At 44.1% G+C, this 20,642-nt stretch overlaps 1 protein-coding gene across 4 annotated transcripts in view; it reads left to right on the top strand.

Moving 5' to 3' along the window:
* The window catches only part of grin2ba (glutamate receptor, ionotropic, N-methyl D-aspartate 2B, genome duplicate a), a 141,494-nt gene that overhangs the window by 71,442 nt on the left and 49,410 nt on the right, over positions 1-20,642 (top strand). For all 4 annotated transcript variants that reach the window (XM_006797926.2, XM_006797925.2, XM_087839607.1 and 1 more), the window contains exons 5-7: positions 4,149-4,292; positions 6,384-6,654; positions 14,865-15,057. In XM_006797926.2, coding sequence (XP_006797989.1) covers positions 4,149-4,292; positions 6,384-6,654; positions 14,865-15,057 — 608 coding nt within the window. The remainder of the gene's footprint in view (positions 1-4,148; positions 4,293-6,383; positions 6,655-14,864; positions 15,058-20,642) is intronic.

Genomic DNA, 20,642 nt, shown 5'->3' with positions numbered 1-20,642 from the left:
TTGTTAAAGCTTGGCTAAGCTAAGCTAAGCTAGCTAGTATGGCTAGCTTAGCTTAGCTTAGCCAAAAGGAAGGAAAGTTAGTTTTCTTTGCCAGGAAATACTAACTGCTTCCAGGATGGTATGCTGTGATGTAATAATTATGAGGATACAGTTACCCAGAAAGCTTGCAGTTACAAAACAAGTCAAGCTTTCCTTTTTAAATGGTGAATCATGCATTTACAGGGCCGTGCTGGGATAACATAGCAAAGCGAAGATTTATTTCCAATATATTCCAAGCCTGCTTAAAATGATAAACAAATAGTTAGTTAACTACAATTGAATTACACAAAAACATCTTCAGAGCCACATTACATGAGCACAAACTAAACCATAAATAAATAAAATGTTCACAGTAGATCAGGTGACGAATGGACTGGCACACCTTACCTTGGAACTATATTAGTTCACTCCATTAGTCCAAATTGCTTCCCACTAAAACCTCAGCTGACACGTATCCTCCGACAGCCATGATTTATCTTTACGCAAATGGCGCTATGTTGGTTTTCAGTTGCAGTAAAACATAAAGGAGCGTGAGCGTTACATCTGTAGCTGCACGTAAACATGTAGCTACAGAAAGCAAAATGCAGCTAATGTAAGCGAAAAATGCTTGCTCTTGACCCCTGTGTTCCCATTTAGTATGTGCTTTATGTGATCACGCTGCGATGCACTTTCCCGTTTAACGGTGCGCCTCATGTTGTTTTACTATGTCATTATTTGTGTGGAGTGTGCGTGAGTGCCTGTGTGTGTCTAAAGCAGCACCCTGGTATTATTCTGTGATTGCGGTGTTGATTTGTCTTTTTGTGTTGGAATCCTCACTTGGAGGATGGGTTTCGATTGCCGCCGCTGCTGCTGTGTATGTGTGTATGCTAACAAGAGATTTTGTGCCTGCCTAAATGTGTTTATATGTGTGTTTAAAGCGAATTATGTGTGTGTATTTTTGTATGTGTGTGTGTGCATATTCCAGAGCAAGATTGGAAGTGGGTCTATTTCTTTTGCAGTCACTGATGTGCCCCTGTGTGTGTAATTGAAATACCTGAGTTATTGACTCTCCCTCCTCTCCAAGTCAAATAACTGCTCCAGGAGTGTGTGAGTGCACTCATTTGGAGGCTCTGGGGCAGAGCAGGCAACTCTGGCAGACCAAGACCTATCAACCACAGAATACACACACACGTGCATACCTAGTACAGAGCCTTTATGACGCTAAATCTACTCAACTGCAGACACGCAGGCACACTGAGGCAACGTTAGAGGCAGAAAATCACACACATATGTATTAATAGAGGTGCTCACACGCACAGTCGTATGCCCAGAATACATTACATTAACTTCAGTGGATCTTCAGTGGATCATATAGGAATGGAGATTTGCAGATGACATGCGGCAGCCAGTGCATTGCCTTTAGTTTCCTTATTAGTCTGCCCAGTTGATGGATGAGGTAGGGGGAGTCTAAACCTAAGCTTATGCCAGCCTTTGGATACAAATTAGAGTTTTTTCATGGGACTTGCTTTTCGTCCTCATTAGAGGGATGTCTCCCATAATGTGACAGCATCCCTACAACCTGAGTAATACCTGACTTCTCTCCCATCGACACACACACAAACACATGCTCGCGTACATACATCTCTATTTTGCACAAACACACATGTTTCACGCAGAGGAAGGCACACGTGTCTCTCCTCTCTCTTCCTCTTTCTGACAGCAGAAGTCCTGTCACTGTGGTTGAACAACTCAGGCTTAGCCTCCTCTGTAAATGGGTGGCTGACTGCCTGACACACACACATTCACATACGCGCTCACACACCTCCGTTTGCCTGCTCCTTCACTGACTCCTGGCTTCCTGCCCCTCACTCGCTCCATGCAGGATCACAGCCGTCTGCCAGCCTGCCCTGTTCTTCTCCATTCATCCCATTGTCACCACAGTGTCCTCTGCCTCTGTCCCTCTGGAGGCTTCAAATCTCAGCTACATCCCCACTGCTTTTTTTTAAAAACATTTTTTGTACATCTCTATCTTTTTTTCCCTAGCTTGCTTAATTCCTTTTCCCTCCCTTTGGTTTCTCTCTGCTCTTTTCTCTTATCAGCTTTCTCTTCTGTGGTTTTATCTGCTCTTTCTCTGCCTCTCCTTGTATCTCTCCATCTCTCTCTCTCCCCTGTCTCCACCGGCCATTCATCCCAGCGTATTGTGTTGTATAGTGTATTGTTGCCTGTGTACAGTAGCCAGCACTGACGTCAGCTGTGGATCCACAGAGAGGACAGTGAGCGGCTCTGAGGCGTTTTCAAAGCCTTGCTGGCCAGCTTCTTGTGCCTGGCTGACTGACTTGCTGGCCCTCGAATCCCCCTGTGGGAATTTTAATGCTCGCTAATCGATCACCTCATGCCAGCAGAGGTGATAATGTGGCCAGGCCCTAATTATTGTTGCTGTAAATGAAAAGTGGTGTTTGCAGCACTTCATTTTAGTCAGCGTCTTTTCTTTTTTTTCTTTCTCCAGTATCTCCAAACTCCACCTCCCGATTTTGCATTTGCCTTGCTCTTCTTTGAGCGTGTACTTTTCTCAAAGGCTAATGAAAATTCTGCAGACCTCTGGCACTCTGAATGAGTGTGCTGGACAGCACATTAATACTGCTCTTAAGAAAAGAGAGATAGAAGGAGAAGGCCAGAGGAAATGGTGGTGGGGAGGCAGGGCGGCAGGGGTGCTCTATAGAGGATAAAAGGGGGGGGGGGGGTTGAGTGGGAGTGCACGAGTCTGGAAATTCAATTATAACCGTGCCCTGGCAGTAATTCCAGTGGTATTAATGGGACGGCAGAGCGAGAGACGAGATGGATAGAGATGAAGAATGAGAGAAGAAGGGGCGTAGAAGAGACAGAAAGTTGAGCAACACATGGATTCGAGTTAGCAGCAAAACACGGCACGACGTCAGAGCTCGCATCATTTTTTCATGATCGCGAGACACAGCTCCTGCACCGGAGCTGTGTTTATATTTCAGGCGGCACGGGGATAATGACGTGTTTTCACCCTCATGGATGCAACGCGTTACTCTCATTACTTGCGAGTGTTCTCATCTTACATGCTCGCCGTACACCTCGACATGCTGCGTCAATCGCGCAGCCCTGATCTCGTTAATGCAGCAACAAGGTAACAGATCAACCCACGTGAATCCCCTGGGAGGGCCAGGTTAGCCTTTGATGATGAATGAAGTGCATAAAGAGTCCTAAGACGCCGGCACCAGGTCTGCCTGTTTGCCTGGTCTTACTGTCAGCTTCAATTTGCTCACATGCAATTAAAAAAAAACAAAAAAAAAAACAGCCTCATTCTCATTCATATCATTTGCCACATTAGAAGCATGAATGCTGTGACCATAAACACACTACTGTACATTGTGTACACGCAAGTTGGACACTCGCAGAATGACTCACAGACACAAACACACATGCAAAATAACCTGCTCATGTTGCAGAACTGCAGAGTCCTGTCTAGACGAGTATTTCTCACCTCCTCCTCTTCTTCTGTCCACCTCAGTATTCTGTTTCAACACTCACGGCAAGACGCAGGCTCGGTTATCAGTATGTAAGCAGTGTTTATTGGAGTGTCTGTAATGCTGTTTGGTTTGTTGTACATTTAACGTCTCTAGACTGAGCTTCTCCCAGCAGACAGACTCAGTCAGGGGTTACTGTGTGCCATTTCTTGTTTGTTATTTAAATCTAGTTCTGTGCGGGCTAAAAAAAAATGGCCTTGTTGGCTTTAATAAAACAAAAATGATGAACACGACCTGTGAGATTAAGGACAGCAGCTTGAAGCCCTCAGAATTTGCTCCAGCCACCCCCGTGTACAAACTCATTAACGGAGTCATAAAGGCAACTAATGAAAATCATGACCGGTATCATTACAAGACCACTGGTGTCCTCTCGCCTTCTCCCTCTGCGAGCGAGAGAATAAAGGCAACTAAATTAATGTTCACACCAATAATGTTACAAAAACACCGCCGTCCTTTAAGTAGCAGCTATTCTCCTCTGCGTGTGCGCAGCCACCTAAATTAAAGTTCAGACCAGTGTTGTTGCATAACCGTTTACACTCCACATCTTTGTCCTTCTGTGTGTTTTTCTGTCACTTTCAGGATGACAACTCCATGTTCTTTCAGTTCGGCCCCTCCATCGAGCAGCAGGCGTCAGTCATTTTGAACATCATGGAGGAATACGACTGGTACATCTTCTCCATTGTCACAACGTACTACCCGGGTTATCAGGACTTTGTCACCAAGGTAACCGTGCAGCTGATACAACACATACAATCAATCAGGATGAAAGAGATGCAGAACTTATGATGTGGATCTGTTCCCAAAAGCCTAGGCATTTTTAAATATCTAATATCTAAGTCAGATATTAGTCAGAATATTCACTTATACTCCCAAATCTTTGCAATCATGGATAATAACAATTAAATAATAAAAATAATAATTCAAAAAAAGTCCAAAAATAAATGTAGTTACAAGTAAGATTAAGATTAAGATTAAGATTAAGACGCATTGCCGGCAATAAGTCGGACTTGTTCCCGGTGGGTGATGGGCTCCGCCAGGGCTGCCCTTTGTCATCAGTTCTGTTCATAATTTTTATGGACAGGATTTCTAGGCGCAGCCAAGTGGCGGAGGGCTTTCGCTTTGGTGGCCTCAGAATCTCATCTCTGATTTTTGCGGATGATGTAGTTCTGTTGGCTTCATCGGGTGAGGGCCTCCAGCTCGCACTGGAGCGGTTCGCAGCCGAGTGTGAAGCAGCGGGAATGAGGATCAGCACCTCCAAATCTGAGGCCATGGTTCTCAGCCGGAAAAGGGTGGAGTGCCCACTCCGGGTCGGGGATGAGTTGCTGCCCCAAGTGGAGGAGTTCAAGTATCTCGGGGTCTTGTTTGCGAGTGATGGGAGAAGGGAGCCGGAGATCGACAGACGGATTGGGGCTGCAGCTGCAGTAATGCAGACGCTGCACCGGTCCGTCGTGGTGAAGAGGGAGCTAAGTGTAAAAGCGAAGCTCTCAATTTACCGGTCGATCTACGTCCCTACCCTCACCTATGGCCACGAGCTGTGGGTAGTGACCGAAAGAACGAGATCGCGGATACAAGCGGCGGAAATGAGCTTCCTCAGAAGGGTGGCTGGCCTCTCCCTTAGAGATAGGGTGAGAAGTTCGGCCATCCGGGAGGGGCTCAGAGTAGAGCCGCTGCTGCTCCACATCGAAAGGAGCCAGTTGAGGTGGTTTGGGCATCTGACAAGGATGCCCCCTGGGCGCCTCCTGGGTGAGGTGTTCCAGGCATGTCCCACTGGGAGGAGGCCCCGGGGCAGATCCAGGACACGCTGGAGAGATTATCTCTCGGCTGGCCTGGGAACGCCTTGGTGTTCCCCCGGATAAGCTGGAGGAGGTGGCTGGGGAGAGGGAGGTCTGGGCCTCTTTGCTTAGGCTGCTGCCCCCGCGACCCGGCCTCGGATAAAGCGGATGAAGATGGATGGATGGATGGAAGTAAGATTAAAACATAAATGTACTAACAAACAGACAAAATATATATAATATAATTTTGAATTTGATTTAGACGCTTGATTTTAACACATAAAGCACTACAGTTTTACTCACTAAAACCACAAGCAACTGTGTGTTAGCCCTGCGACAGACTGGCGACCTGTTCAGGGTGTACCCCGCCTCTCGCCCTATAACAGCTGGGATAGGCTCCAGCACCCCCCGCGACCCTGAAAAGGATAAGTGGAAGCAAATGGATGGATGCTCCAAAAGGCACGGACACGACAAACGCATTTCAGTGTTCAGTGACTCTGATTAGCCTAGCAGTCAGCTATCAGCTACAGAGGCCTGACTTGAAGCCTTAAAAGTTGTTTTAAAAAAATCACCCTCTGTATAGTTGTAATGAGTAGAAAGATCAATTAAAAGCATTTCGTGTACCAGACTGTAAACACGTGTATTTCAGCTGCAAAGTTTTAACATGGGAGTCTTTGGAGACTGACTTTCTTTTGAAAGCGCTTGAATAACTGCATGAATGTATTTTTCAGTCCCAGGGGTTTTCAGGTGCTTTGTAACATGCTGATTAGAGATGTGTTTTATAAACATTTAGTAATTTGTATAAACCCAAATGCTGGATCTGTGAAGTGAAGTGCTAAGTAAAAGTAATTCTAATTCAATCTAGTGATGTAGCCACTTTGTTTTTAATAAACTGCTTCATCTTGGAACAATAAACTAAAATGCAAGTCAAACACACATTGAAACACACTGTTGATAAGAATAATAGGGTTTGATTTTTTTTGTCTTGTTAAAGACTAAAGCAAAGTACATTGTGGTAATCAGCCCCTTCTACCCACTGCAGATTCGTAGTACCATCGAGAACAGCTTTGTGGGCTGGGAATTAGAGGAAGTTCTTCTACTTGACATGTCTGTGGACGACGGTGATTCGAAGATCCAGAACCAGCTGAAGAAGCTCCAGAGCCCTGTTATTCTTCTCTATTGCACAAAAGAAGAGGCCAACACTATCTTTGAGGTGGCCCACTCTGTTGGAATCACTGGCTATGGCTACACGTGGATCGTGCCCTCGCTGGTTGCTGGAGATACTGATGTAGTGCCGGCCGAGTTCCCCACAGGTAGGAAATCTGAAACTGAACCAGAGTTGGATCACAATGAAATCATAATAAATTATCTTTTATTGCTTTCAGCTTAAATCCTACACATGTGGAGTTTAACATTTACATAACATTCAGTGATTAGGTGAGAATTTGGAGTGTTACAAATGCATCCATTTTCAGTACAGAAGATTGTAAATGAACCACGGCAGACCCGATAACATTTTTATGCTTTTCAGCATACTTTGTTATTACTATTGCTGTTCACAATCACACGGCTGCAGCTTTGCAGCTTGCAGTCATACACCTACCAACAACAACAACAACGATTGCGGATGCTGCTCAGGGTGTGTCCGCCTCCCCTGCAGCGGCACTGCAAACCACACCCGCCACAAAGATGTTGCCCTAAAATGCTTGTTTTAAACCATAATTGTATGTACCAAAGTTACCAAAACATGTAAATGGCCCAGCTTTTATAGCTAGTTGTGCCAGCTTTAGCAACAAAGCTGCAACCGACACCTTCGATAATCAAAGATTGGCCTCTGCATGGCTGCTGTGGAAATTTTTGCAGAACTGCATAGTGGATGCACACTGGATCTGTTCTTTTCTCAGTTCACGCTGCAGCATGTCAGTAGGGTTCAAGTCTTGACTTTGACTTCACCATAAATTTAGTTTATTGCTTTTAAGCCGTTCACAGGGGGGGTAATTCTTGTGTTCAGGATCACTGCACCACTGCATACCCCAGAGTGACAGACTGATGACCTGCCATTGTCCCCACTGTCACTGTCAGAGACTTTCTTTAAGGGAGCAGAATTCATGTTTTCTGCAATAATCACAAGTTGGCCTGTAGCAACATAGCATCTCCACTTCATGCAGCTTCCCTCAGCTTTGACCGTTGGTAGAATGATTTGTTTGTCTTTGTTTGGTTTATGCAAACTGCGATGAGACTCTTGGCCTCGAACAAATCCATAGAGTATTCTTCCAAAAGGTTTTGTTGAGGCAAAATTAATAAAAGCCTCAATGTACTGTTGGGATAGCACTGATTTTCACTTTACCACTTCTCGTTGCCATTTTAGCCCAGAGCCTTCAGGTTAGCAGAGTAATAAACTGACCTTTGCTGAGTTTAGACGTGACTTTCTTTGGATGTTTTTGTTGGCTTGTTTGAGACTTTCCAGAAGTTGTCACTGTATTAGAGGAATTCTGGAAGGTCAAGCACCTCTTTGAAAGTTCAATCTTGTTTCAAAATCTCCTTTTATAGATAAATCCTTTGTGGACGTGCCTTAGAAATAGTCTCATAAACCAGAAAGATACTTCAATCACATTTTTTTCCTTGTCTCATTTCTTTTGGCACACTGTGCTAATGTTGAGACTTTTTAAGCCAACTCCCTGCTTTTAAAAATGGTCTCCTCGGTGAGTCAATGTGGTGATTCAGTACAGGAATCGGGACTGGCAATGTACATTGTGCAGACCAGTGTTGGTCAAGTTACTTGAAAAAAGCAATTAGTAACTAATTACTGATTACTTCCCCAAAAAAGTAATCCCATTACTTTACTGATTACTTATTTTCAAAAGTAATTAATTACTTAGTTACTTAGTTACTTTTTAAAAACACGATTTACAACGTGAATAGGTAATAAAGCGATAGATCTTTCAGTCCAATTCTACTTTTTATGCATAATCCATCATACAAAATGTAATCAAATGGAAAAGTCTCCTTTTAAAACTTGTTTTATTAGTTTTAATCTTTTAACTTTATGCATCAAGCAAAAATTTAATTATATGCACCATTGAAGAAAGAAGAAATGAGTTTAACATTTAAACCTATTTTCTGCACATTCCAGCACATAAAATAAAATATTTTTTGTGTTTACACTCAGTCTTTCAAATAGATGCAAGTAAAACACAGCATAAAATAAATAAAGTCAAAGACTCAGCGGTCCTGTTGCTCTATCTTCACCTGTAAAGCAGGAGTGGGGTAGTCGAAGGTTTGCCCTGGTGCAGGTGTGCCGCAGCGGTCAGTTGAAGAATCCGCGAGTTTGTCTGTGAATTTCCTATTACGTCGTTGCGCACTCGGAGCTTGCTTAGGGGGTTTTTTTTTCGCTGTAAAAAGAAGTTTTCTTCCCACGCACAACGGACACTAATGTTTTTGTCACTTTTTATGGAATCAAACTCAAAGTAAGGTCAGTACTTCCACACTTTAAACGCTGCACGCTCATACTCTCTCCCGCACTCGATATATTATCCATTGTTGATCTGCACACAACTGTTGTCACGAACGTCGCACTCGCTTACGTCACTGTCATGAGACATTCTCGCAAAAAAATCACGGTTTTAGTAACGCAGTAACGCAGCGTTCCTACGGGAAAGTAACGGTAATCGAATTACCGTTCTTGCGATAGTAATCCCTTACTTTACTCGTTACTTTAAAAAAGTAATCAGATTACAGTAACGCGTTACTGCCCATCTCTGGTGCAGACTATATATGAAAGTTAAAGATGGCCACTCAAATGAGGCAAAGAGTTTCTCCGCCCATTGACGTCCTTACAAGTTGACAGCCTGAGGACTCGCCCCCTGCTGGCACTTAGAAAGAACACAAGTTTTAATTTCTTTATTTGCTTCATTTTTCATAAGAAGAAGAAGCTGCAGCCGAGCTGTGGTATATACTGCACCACATTACAGAAAAGCGTTTTGTTTCATTTCCAAAACAGTGATAATGATATAGTAAACTTCTTTTAGACCGGTCCTAAAACCGACTCTCTGTATTTGACCATCATAATGATCCGAGTAGAAACAAAAACAAAGACGGACAAAGACGGACAAAGATGGACACAGACGGACGGCAGAACCACTGAAAAGCTATTCCTTAAATTTTCTTTCCAGTTCACTGTTGGATTGTTTTGTAAGACAAACTGACCTTTTCTAACAAGAAATGAGGGAGCCTCTTTTCTCCACAGCACCACCGGAGGTCAATCTAACCTTTTCTGGTCAAATGTGAAACCAAAGTGATGTCTAAGTTGGGGCACATTAAAACACTCAACCTGCTCACGCAATTTGTCAGGCAAACCTGTCAGGCTGACTCATCGAAAACGACACTCAGCGCTTGGGGGTGGACAGACACTTTTTAAAAAGGCCATCTCTCAGTGGGAATCAAACCTTTAACTGTTAGTGATGTCCCCACCGTGCTAACTAATGGAACTTTCCTCAACTTTTGGCTCTCTGTGGGAGAGAAAACTGTAGAGGAGGTAGTATATCTAAGCTAGATGTATGAGCGCTGTAATTTGTTGGTGTTTGGCTGGTTGATTTACAACGGAGGGGCGAAATTACACTGCCACCTGTTCTCAGCAGTTTCTGGGAAATGGTTTTCCAGGCAGAACCTGAGACCGTTGTCCCGTTCAGGCACCGTAACTCAAACCTTTTACCTCTGTTCCCCTATTGGCACCCACAGATGATTTACTCTGAGTGGGAGCTAGGAGTGTGTTTGCAGGCCGGTCTGTATGTGTGTGTGTGTGCTTTTGTTTTTGTTTTAGTGTGTGATGTCTATGTGCATTTGTCTGTGAAAGTTACGATTGGTTCAGGGTTTAATTTGCATGAGAAAATAATGAGCGAATGTAATCAAATGGGTTGTGTGTTTGCGCACTCCCGTGTACTTCATATGGTGAAGGACGACTGGTGTTTACTCGTTGGACAGGGTGAACCGAATTCTGTGCGCGTTTGTGTCCGTGCGTGTGCATTTGTGTCACTCTGTCTGTTACAAATTAGGGTTCCACTCTATAAAGTTTGATATATCACCGTATCAGTTATGTAAATCACGCAACAACGTCCCTCTTGATTTATGTTGCCGCTGAGATAATCGCGTCTCGCTCATGTACCGCCTGGATGATTGCAAAGTAGAGCTGCGTCGATGGACACACACAAAGCTCTTTCAGTTAACACTCACTTATCATGACATGACTCACATGGGACAAAATGACACATTTCAGGCTAAATGTCGTCCTCCTGTTTCATGCGTGATGAACAGGATACAGAATGTGCCAAAATAACCGCGCAGAATTCTCAAAGTAAGACGACTTTTTATGACGTCGCTTGTGTCAAATACAAGATTATTTAGATCATACCTTTACTAAAAATGTCATTAAAGATGGCATATTAAGAATATATTACAGTGTTGTAAGACAGCATGCAAAGAAACCATGAGTATCCAGATGGCCAAGCTTTGATTCACAGCTCTTCTCCTGTAGGATCTGTGCTTGTTCGTGCTGCTCCTGCCAGAAATATGAAAGTGATGGTTGGCTGATGAGTTTCCTTTAAACAGCTTCAGCAGTGACAGTCTATAAAACCTGTACTGAGAACAGCCTCACCTTTCTAATCACTAAAATGCTAAAGCTTTCCATATGCCTCTGCTTTATGGTTTTGTCTTGAAGTGCAAAAACGTAGAAGAACAGCATCAAAATCCTAGCAGCTTAAGAAAGTTAGCAATTGTTAACTCTATATTGCCCTGACAGATCTTTATCAGCTTGATGACATATTGGCCTATAACAAACACGAGTCTACATATGACAACATATGAGTTGTCCAGAAAGACGCCAATTTAAAAACGTTATTTTTTCTGCCTTTTAGCCTTTATTGGGTAGAAACAGTGGAGATAGTCAGGAAAGAGGGGACAGAGGGGAAGACATGCAGCAAAGGACTGCAGGTCAGACTCGAACCCGGGGTTACTGCTCTCTGGTCGATACTTCCAGGCATGTAGACACGAGTAAGAAGATCCGCTGAAGTTCTAAATATCTGAATGGTCATTTCAGTGACCGAACGTGGCGTAGTTGTTGTTGTCAGAAATTGCTGATTCACTGGGATTTTCCCACACAACCATCTCTAGGGTTTACAGAGAATGGCCTAAAAAGTGATCGAGTAAACGGGTTTTCTGAAGGTGAAAATGAAAATAACCCCTCATTACATTACATTCATATAAACACAAAACACATTAAATCTTGAAGCAGATGGGCTTCAACAGCAGCTAAGAGCAGGAAACTGAGGTTATTGTTGTCACAGACTCACCAAAATTGCACAATAGGAGTTTGGAAAAACACCGTCTGGTCTGATGAGTCTTGATCTCTCTTAAGGTATTCCATGTGAGAATCAGCTTTCATACCGTTTAGGTATGAAAACATGGATCCACCCTCCTTGTATCAGTGGTTCAGGCTCGTGGTGTTGGTGGAAATGGTGTTGGGGACGTCTTAGTTCCAATTAAGCATTACTGAAATGTCACAGCCTGCCTAATTATTGTTGCTGACCATGTCCATGGATGCTTTCAGCTGGATAATACACCATGTGACAAAGCTGAAACCATATCAGTCTGGTTTCTGAGTTTACTCAGCGCCTTGTTGAATCTATGAGGAATTAAGCACAAGACAAAAGATGATCCAACCCGGGACTAGCAAGGTGTACCTAATAAAGCAGCTAGTGTGTGTATGTAGGACATGCTTGCATGTTTGTTTGTGGCATTTGACATAAGAATCCTGTATCAGTTGGGATAGTTCTGGAAAAACCAACATGCCTAGTGTAAGCATCAAGATCAGAAAAGCCACATTAAGCCTGCAGCAAGTGGCAGTCAAGCGCACCAACTTCTGCATCAGCACAGAGTGAAATGACACCACGACACCGCATGTGACTGTTGGTTTCGCTGGTTGTGTCCTCTGTGGAGTCTGGCGGTTCAGGGTTCACTGGGAGGTGCATGCTAGCTGTGGGCCTAATTTACTTACAAGGCACACTTAATAATTTGCACCGTGTGTGATGAAGAGCCTCCAAATCTCACGGGTAATTCCGCTGATCCCTTCCTTAAGTAGCGCTTTGGGAAACCATCTCTTCACCCACTCCTTCTTCCTTCTTGCTTCTCTATATTTTGCTGCTGTTCCCTCACTTTTCTGTTTTTTTTCTTCTGTGTTACTATTTCAGCCTCCTCTGACTTGCTCCCAAGTCTCAGCTCCCTTCATCTTCCTGTGTTTCTTGAGTCTGTATCTTTGTGTCTCTGCTGCTGCCTGACTTTCTCTCTCTTCTGCTCATTCTGTCACTCTTTCCCCTCCTCGTCCCTCTCAGCTCTCTCTCTCCTACTAACAGCCTTTCTGTCTCTTTTTTTCCCTTGATCAAAGTTGCACACTACTGCCACACACACTGTGTTAACGTAACCACCCAGTCTGACATCACTGGCATTAATAAACTGTTTCCAGAAATATCTGCTGTTATGCTTTCCGATCAGTTTGCTTATTGTGGATGCGTTATGTCTGCAGTGTGATTTTGGTTGTATGTGTGAGAGGGAGATGTCCTGCCACATTGTAATACCTTGTTACGCGCCCAAAAGAGAGCTGCGACAATAAGACATCAAATCGTCCGCCCGCGTGCTCCCGACGCACACGTCTCGCCTATGTCTTCCTGGGAAGAAAGTCGCGCCCTTAAAGCAATAAAAAGTCAAGCATGTAAAAAGGAACGGGGAACGGAGCGAGTGGTGAGAAAGTGTCGACAATGTGTGACATGAGATGTGGTCCTGAAGGGCCCGAGCTGTCAGTGCAGAGGCCCCGTGAGGAAGGCAGGTTGCCAGGCTGCCTGTCTATTTCTGCACGCTGACATGGTAGCGGGCTGGCTGACATGTGGTCATACATTGTCAGATAGATGCAGACCTGCTGATGGACAGAAAGATGGACAGATTAAATAGAAGAGAGTCAGATAAATTACAAGCTTACAAACCCCGAGAGCTTGAACCCAGGGGGCCTCTAATGGCTCCTAAACAATCAGCTGTTGGCTGTTTTCAGAAGTCATAAAGGCATTTTTGTAGCCAATTTTAAACCCAGAGGTAGTTAAGACTTTTGACTTGAAAGGTTTGAGCGTTAAATTGTTTGTTCGGCAATGCCTGCCACTGATTCAGCCACTGCTGCCACACCTTCTCTAACATGACCACCAAACACAGAAACGCTTGCTTTTTTCTTAAAAGAAAAAAAAAGATTTCCATGTTTGCATGGTTGGATTATTTTAGTAATAATTGGGTGGTGAACATCTTTACACCACCCAATTAATATTAAAAATTACACCTGCTCCAACTTTGAACTGTAACCTAAGCCAAGAAGGCATGAAATTGTTACCAAATGATGCTCCAAAATGAATCCTTGTGTACCGTGCTTAAGGACGATCCACTTGTTAAATCCAGCACGATGAAGTCCTGAACCGCTGAACACGGGAACTTAATGACTGGTCATTAAAAAGAGATAAAGATTTATTGCTGGGAAACATGCACCATGAGTAATCAATTAATGACGACTATTAGTCATGGGTTTATCGTAATTAAAATTGAATATTGTAATGGATTTTATTGCCAATAACAGCAGTTTAATATCAGTGAAACTCATTTTCATAGCATCTGTGTTTTAATACATCCAAAAGAGCCTAACAGTAAGTTAATGCCTTTTTTTTTAAACAAAAAATGTAACATTAAGAAAATATTTTCACATTCATGCAAGTTATTGTCGAGTTTTTAGGACACCTACAGGAAATTTTGGGTTTGCGATTCGCTGCCTGCCACCAGGCTGTTTACATTTTTCAAGCGACTCTAGACCAAACGAGAGACTTGTAAAATTGAGCGCTGTCCTCAGCATCGAGAATGCTTCGAATACCTACAGAGAAGGACGTGGTGGAGGAACGACAGGTATCCTGGCAAACAGCTGAATGGGCTGATGGGCACTTGGAAGGGCATCGGGAGAGATGGGCATGGAGGCACACAGACAGAGAGAGACCTGCAAATAAATGTTCCTAAACATTTGACAGACTGTCAAATACGAACAGCAGTCGGGCAGACAGAAGGACAGATAAGCAGGCGTGCGGAGAGTGCAAAGGCCGACAAACAGACCGTACAGAACGTACTTTAGACAGACAGATGGACAAACACAGCAAGATGATAGACTCTTAGTCAGTCAGAATGGGAGTGCTATTCATCTGCTCCCTGAGTCACTACGTAGTGTATGCTCTGTCTCTTGGAGTGTGTTCAAAGCATGTACACTCTATATATCCTAGCACACTGATCCCCCTGTCTCCCCAGTTTAGTCTCCTCCATCTGTCCGTCTCGCTGTGTCTTCACTTTGCTCCGTAGAATCACTCTTTCCCTTCTCACCTCCCTTTAAAACAAAAAAACCCCTCATCTGGCTTCTTTCTGCATTTCCACTAAACGATCTCTCTCCTCTTCTTGCTTCCAGGCCTGCTCTCCGTCTCCTATGATGAATGGGACTACGGCTTAGAGGCGCGGGTTCGCGATGGTGTGGCGATCATCACTATGGCGACTTCTACCATGATGATGGACCGCGGGCCTCACACCCTCTTGAAGTCTCAGTGCCACGGAGCTCCTGACAGAAAGACCCCCATCTCAGGCAACCCCAACGAAGTGCTCAGGTGAGTGAAGGCGGAGAGGGCGTAGCATGTCAGAGCAGCATGATCACACTCAATGGACCCCGGTGAGCAGTCTCAGTTAGTTTATCTGGTTTCGTCGGCACTTATAGTATTGCACGCAAAGCAACACTGTGACATTTAGATGTACGATTTGAGGGTCTTTGTTGTCATTATGATAAGGATAACGAAATTATAGTTTTATTTTGATTTTTCTACATTTGTGACACAACTTCCAGTGATGCTGGAAATAATTAGAGTCCGTCTGCTATCGGTTTACAATGAATGGAGTCGAGTTGGCAATGGCATGCAGTCTGTTGCGGTGATTAACACAGAGAATTAAATCAGTGAAAATCACAAGTCTGTTGCTGTCTGCATATACAGAAATTTGCATTAATCACAAATTCACATTAGCCACTTATACTCAGAGTCCAACCAGAAACAGAAATTCATGCCCCTTTACTGTTACCTGGACAAATACCTGTTAGTTAACAGAAGTCTGAGATTGAACTATGATCTGGCACATCTTCATTCAGTTCTGAAACCGCAAAAAAACTTTTAAGCAGGGAAAACAAAAAGATTAAGCAGTATTAAGTGACATCTTGGATCTTACTTTTATTAATCACAGAGCTTCTGGTGGTGTGGTTTGCGTTCTTTATCAGTAAGCCTGCTTCCCCATAAAACGTTCAGCTCTCTGCTGGATGTTGCCACTTGCGCGCTGCTTGAATATGTCATTCTGCAGTAGTCTCGGTGTTCTCTAGGAACCACGATCCTTTTCCTTTGCTTTCTGCCCTGCAGCAAGTCGGCACATATCTCACGAAAACCAGCTCTGTGGTGCAAACCATACACTTCTGCACAATATAGAAGAAATGCCACAAAGCACTGGTCGTGTTTGTTTAAAGCTGTTTATTCACGCTAATGTGTCTGAGTCGATGTGGGAGTCATTTGTGGATGTTGCTTTAAAATTGCAACGTTCTGGTGGTCTAACATCCCCACAATCACCATGGCACCGTCATCATTGGTGCAGCAGATGTTGCAGCGCGCGCGTGCAAACACGCACGATAGCATCTCCATCCCCTGCACGCTGTGATCATCCTCCCCCCACGTAATAATACCCTATGCACAAACACCCCTTCACATGCTGCCATCTTCAGGAAAACCGACCCCACCCCTTCAGCTGTCCGTCCCAGCAGCAGGCCTTTTGAACTGGATGTGAAGCCTAGCGTTGGGCTGCGCTTTGCTCTGCGCGCCGCCTAATTGGTCCCAATGGCGTTTCAGTCGGCGAACACTATCCCCTGTCGTGCTGCGCTCCAGAGCTCAGCGCAGCATTACATTCAGTGGCGGTCTCACCCCTCCGCCACTCTGCGCGTCTGCTGGAGATAGATGTGCGTGGGTATGTGTGTTTTTATTGCCCTAAAGAGAGAGAAACTGTCAAGGAAAGCCACATGTGCATGTGTGCACAGGTGTCGTACAAGGCAGCATATGTGTGTATGCTTGCTAAAGAGACTGTCAGTATCGCTTCAGGACACCGGTGGCAGATCACAGACACTTGCGCAGAAAACGAAATACACTGACCCCTTTTGGCTGATTCAGACAGATGTATAGATGCACAAATAGTCTTTTTCTGCCTTCTCCTGCAATTTTTCTGCTGAATGCAAGCACGCATACATCCCGAAATACTCTTCTCACGCTCATAAGACGCCAGAGAAACGTGGAGCCTACTGTGGAAACTCGGGCTCTTCTGTGTGTAATTTTTTTGCTCATGGTCCGAGCTTAACTGCATCCTGCACAAAGGCAACAAAACTTTGTTGTCTGTTCCAGTCAACTCTTTGGATGTCATTTCAGCCCCTGCCTGTTGTTCTCTCCTTTCTGAACCTTTTGCATTTGTTTCACCACTGCTTACTGCTTTGAGATAACAGTGGTGTTTATGGCAGCTGCTCTTGCCCCAGAATACAACCCCCTCCTCTCTCTTCTGTTCATGTGTTTGCCTCGCTGTGGTCTGCTGCGCACTGCTTTGTTCTTCTCAACTCTGCTGTGGTCTCTCTGCCGCGTTCTCTCTGCTCTGCTCGGCTGTCCTCTCGCGCCCCGTAGTCTTCTGTTTTTGTTCTGCCCTGCTCTGCTTTTTTTCCCCTACATCTGCTCTGCTTTGTTCTACTTTTATTCTGTTCTGTGGAGGGCTGCTCTACCGTTTTATCTTCTCACACCTCCTCGCCTCTCCTCTTGTCTCCTCTCCTCTCTTCTCTAGTGATTTTTTCTCTCATCTGTACCGTTCTGCTCCTCCCTAGTTGGTGCCTGCGCTGCAGACCTGCAGTTTTATAATCAACTTAGCTGTGTTGTTGATTAGATCAGTTGCAAACACTGCTAAGATCCTTTGCCCCTTTTCTGCTTTAACTAAATTTGTTTGGTGATAACCTTTGTCTTCAAGTGTTCAATCAAGAGATTAGCATTTGGCCTAGAGTCTATATATTAGAAAGTGAACGAACGCCTAGTTGCCCGGCTTGCGTGGCTGCTTGGCTGCATGGACCGATGCCCACCCGCCCGATTCGTTCACTACTAAGTGAGTCAACTAATGAAAGATGGATGGACGGCAGCTCAATCAAAAAGCTCTTTCCTGCGCCTGGGAAGCCTTACATTCTGTGTTCTCTCCAGTGAATACAAACTCCATTTGTAAAAATTTCAAGCAGACCTTTAAAGTAAATCATTAATAAATCAAGCAGGGGCACAATTAATTCTAAGCTGTCAAAAATGGCATTTAGCAGCTAAACCTGAAAATGAAGCTTTCATCTCAACATATTAAGCTGGAAAAACATCCATGGAAAATGGACCATTCAGAAACTGATTCACTGATCAATATAGGTCCCGAGCTTGCCCCACTGCTAAGTCACAATCCACATGTGCCAATCTGAAACATTTAGGTAAATAAACTAACTATTAGTGCTATAAAATTGGGTGCTTTAATGTTTACACACACACGCTACAGATTTTACTTGTAAACCCATATTTTTACTGTGATCTACGGTGGCCCTGAGAGGTCAAACGTACTTATGAAAACAGCAGCAAATAGAAAAGTGCCGCAAAACACACGAACCACAACGGAAATAGAAAAATACACAGCAAACGCTCACAAAACCCAAAAACAATCTCACAAAACACAACAGAAGTGTTTTTAGGGACACAAGAATGTGTCGGACCAGCTGCAGAAGTGAAGCTAACAGTTAGCAAACATGCTAACAGCAAACATGTATCTACAGTATTATATGACAACACGGATGAATCCTCAGCTTCTTTTCTCCATGTGATCCTTTGCATTTCTTAGTTTCTGGTACATTATAAACCACGGCCACTGCAGATAGCCTACAGGGTAGAAGTTCTCCAGTTGGGGATCTCAGGTTTAAAGCGGAAATACATAAGTCCCAAAGTACGAGTGAAAAATTTGTATTGTAGCTCCAACACAAGTTGGTCCAGCTTGTGGATTATACACGAGCTAGGTCAGTAAGAGATGCATGGGAATATGTAAATTGAATCTAGTTTACATTTCAATCTGCTGGTGAACGAGGAAGACTGGCTCTAAGGTCACGGTCATCTACTCGAATTTATAAGCCATACATTAGCATTTTCTTGTTCGGCCCTCAGTGCCTCATAGAATACCACAAGAGAAGGACGCGTCACTCCACTAAGTAAATTAAGTCCATTGTAGCCAGCGCTGTGACATTCCAGCTAATTCTACAGCATGCGCCTGACAAATGAAGATAGCAGGAAGGGGAAGAAGAAGAGTGCAAAGCACAGAGGAGAGGGAGGGACAGAGCGAGGGAGAGGTGGCAGTAGAGGCCAGCAGTGAGCAATACACAACAGTGTGAGAATCATGAGTTTGACAACACTGGCCCTGACCTTGCCAGGCGTGGACAGGTTCCAGATGAGGTTGGTCTTGGAAAGGTGTCAAGTGCTTTTAAGCTCCGTGGGCATTTTTGAACTTCTGTGGCCTCAGTAAGGCTTTCAATATGGGCTATATATATATATTTAAGCACATCACATGTGTGTGCGTCAGTGTGTTGGTGTGTGCTTGCACGCATGCTCTGGATACAGAACAATCTGCAGTTGCATTTTGATCCTGTTGCGCTGAGAAATGCCAACTCAATGGGACTGGTGTGTCCGTGTCCGACTCGGTGTTTGCGCGTGTCTTTGTGTGCATGTGTGAGTCTGTGGAGCCCAGCTGGATGTGTGTGTTTATGGGGCAGGCAGTGGGAGGTGGCAGATAGGTACCTGTTTTTGATGGGGCTTGATTGGAAGTAGGTCAGGAATCCTCTCTCCTCTTTCTTCCATCTCCCGTCTCTCCATCTTTATTGCCTTGCTCCTCCTAAATCTTTTCGTCTGTCCTGTCACTAAATCTCTTTTTGTCTGCCAGGTTTATCCAGTCCTCTGCTTTTCTGTGTTTCTTATTTTATCTCACATAATCTTTTCCTTTTCCCAGTATTTTTTATTACATCCTTCTCGCTCTTTTTTCCCTCCCCTCTGCTGCATCCCATCTTCACCTACCTCCTTTTTGCTGCAGGCTATTATAATTTTCAATTTGTATAGCAGTACAGTACATAGGTTTGTCTTTTAAGGCTTTTGAAGTTTTATTCGAAAATGCTCTGAAATTAGAAAATCAAGAGGAGGAGAATATTGCCTCAGGTATCCATTATCTCTGCAATGTAGACAATGCAGTCTGTTCGAGGGCTAGCACTTTAAAGAAATTTCACTGTAATTAGTTTTAATTAAGTGCTGTCAATCATGTGTCAAAGCCACATATTGATGTCCACGCTTCTTCCCTCTGCTCCTGTTAGCGCAGCTTTGTTTACACATTCACTCGTCGTATACGGATGCCGCTGAATGTATATAGTCACACCTCCCCTCGCATTCACACATTATACCCCAAGTGTGCACGCAACAAAGCCTCAGTATGTTCTTCTACCTCAGCCGCACGGAGCCCTACATGGCTTGTTATCACTCTCAGTATAGATCCCTCCTCTTCAGATCCAGTGATTACACTGTACCACAGTAATTGCTAAGGAGTGTAATTCATAATTAATTCATGTCAGGGTTAATTTATTAAAACTGACTTATCAATATTTTACACAACTCCTCCATTATTCACACCAGAACATGCGCTAAAACCTATCTGTGTCAGGCCATGGAGTTAGCATGGGAAGTGTGCTGCTGCATGCCGTGTTGTTGTGGCACGGCGTTGTTCTGGTTTGTCTTTAGATAAACCTATGCATGCAAATGGATTCGCTGCATTGTGGTTCATGCTGCAAAAAATATGAGGCGTTTCCTGAATGTAGAAATCGTTTTCTGTAGATTTGATTGGAGTAGTACATGTCGGACTCCGGTCAGTGTTACTAGCTCTTGTTCGCCAGGTGACGACAGCTGCTGCTGTTTAAATTTTAACTCACCTCGTGTACAGCACAGCTGAGATACTCTCCTCCGGCTCATGCAGGAAACTGACAGGTTCAATAGGATATCAAAACATGCATTTTAGCGGGGAAGGTGGATGCGATTCTGTCTTATTATGCTAGTCACACCTGCGTATTCAGATTCCTACCATCCACATA

Source organism: Neolamprologus brichardi, chromosome 4, assembly GCF_056152115.1.
Source record: "Neolamprologus brichardi isolate AB-2024 chromosome 4, ASM5615211v1, whole genome shotgun sequence".
In the NCBI taxonomy this organism is placed as follows: domain Eukaryota; kingdom Metazoa; phylum Chordata; class Actinopteri; order Cichliformes; family Cichlidae; genus Neolamprologus; species Neolamprologus brichardi.
Note: the sequence above shows the minus strand (reverse complement) of the source record. Positions and strands in the feature narration are given on the sequence as shown.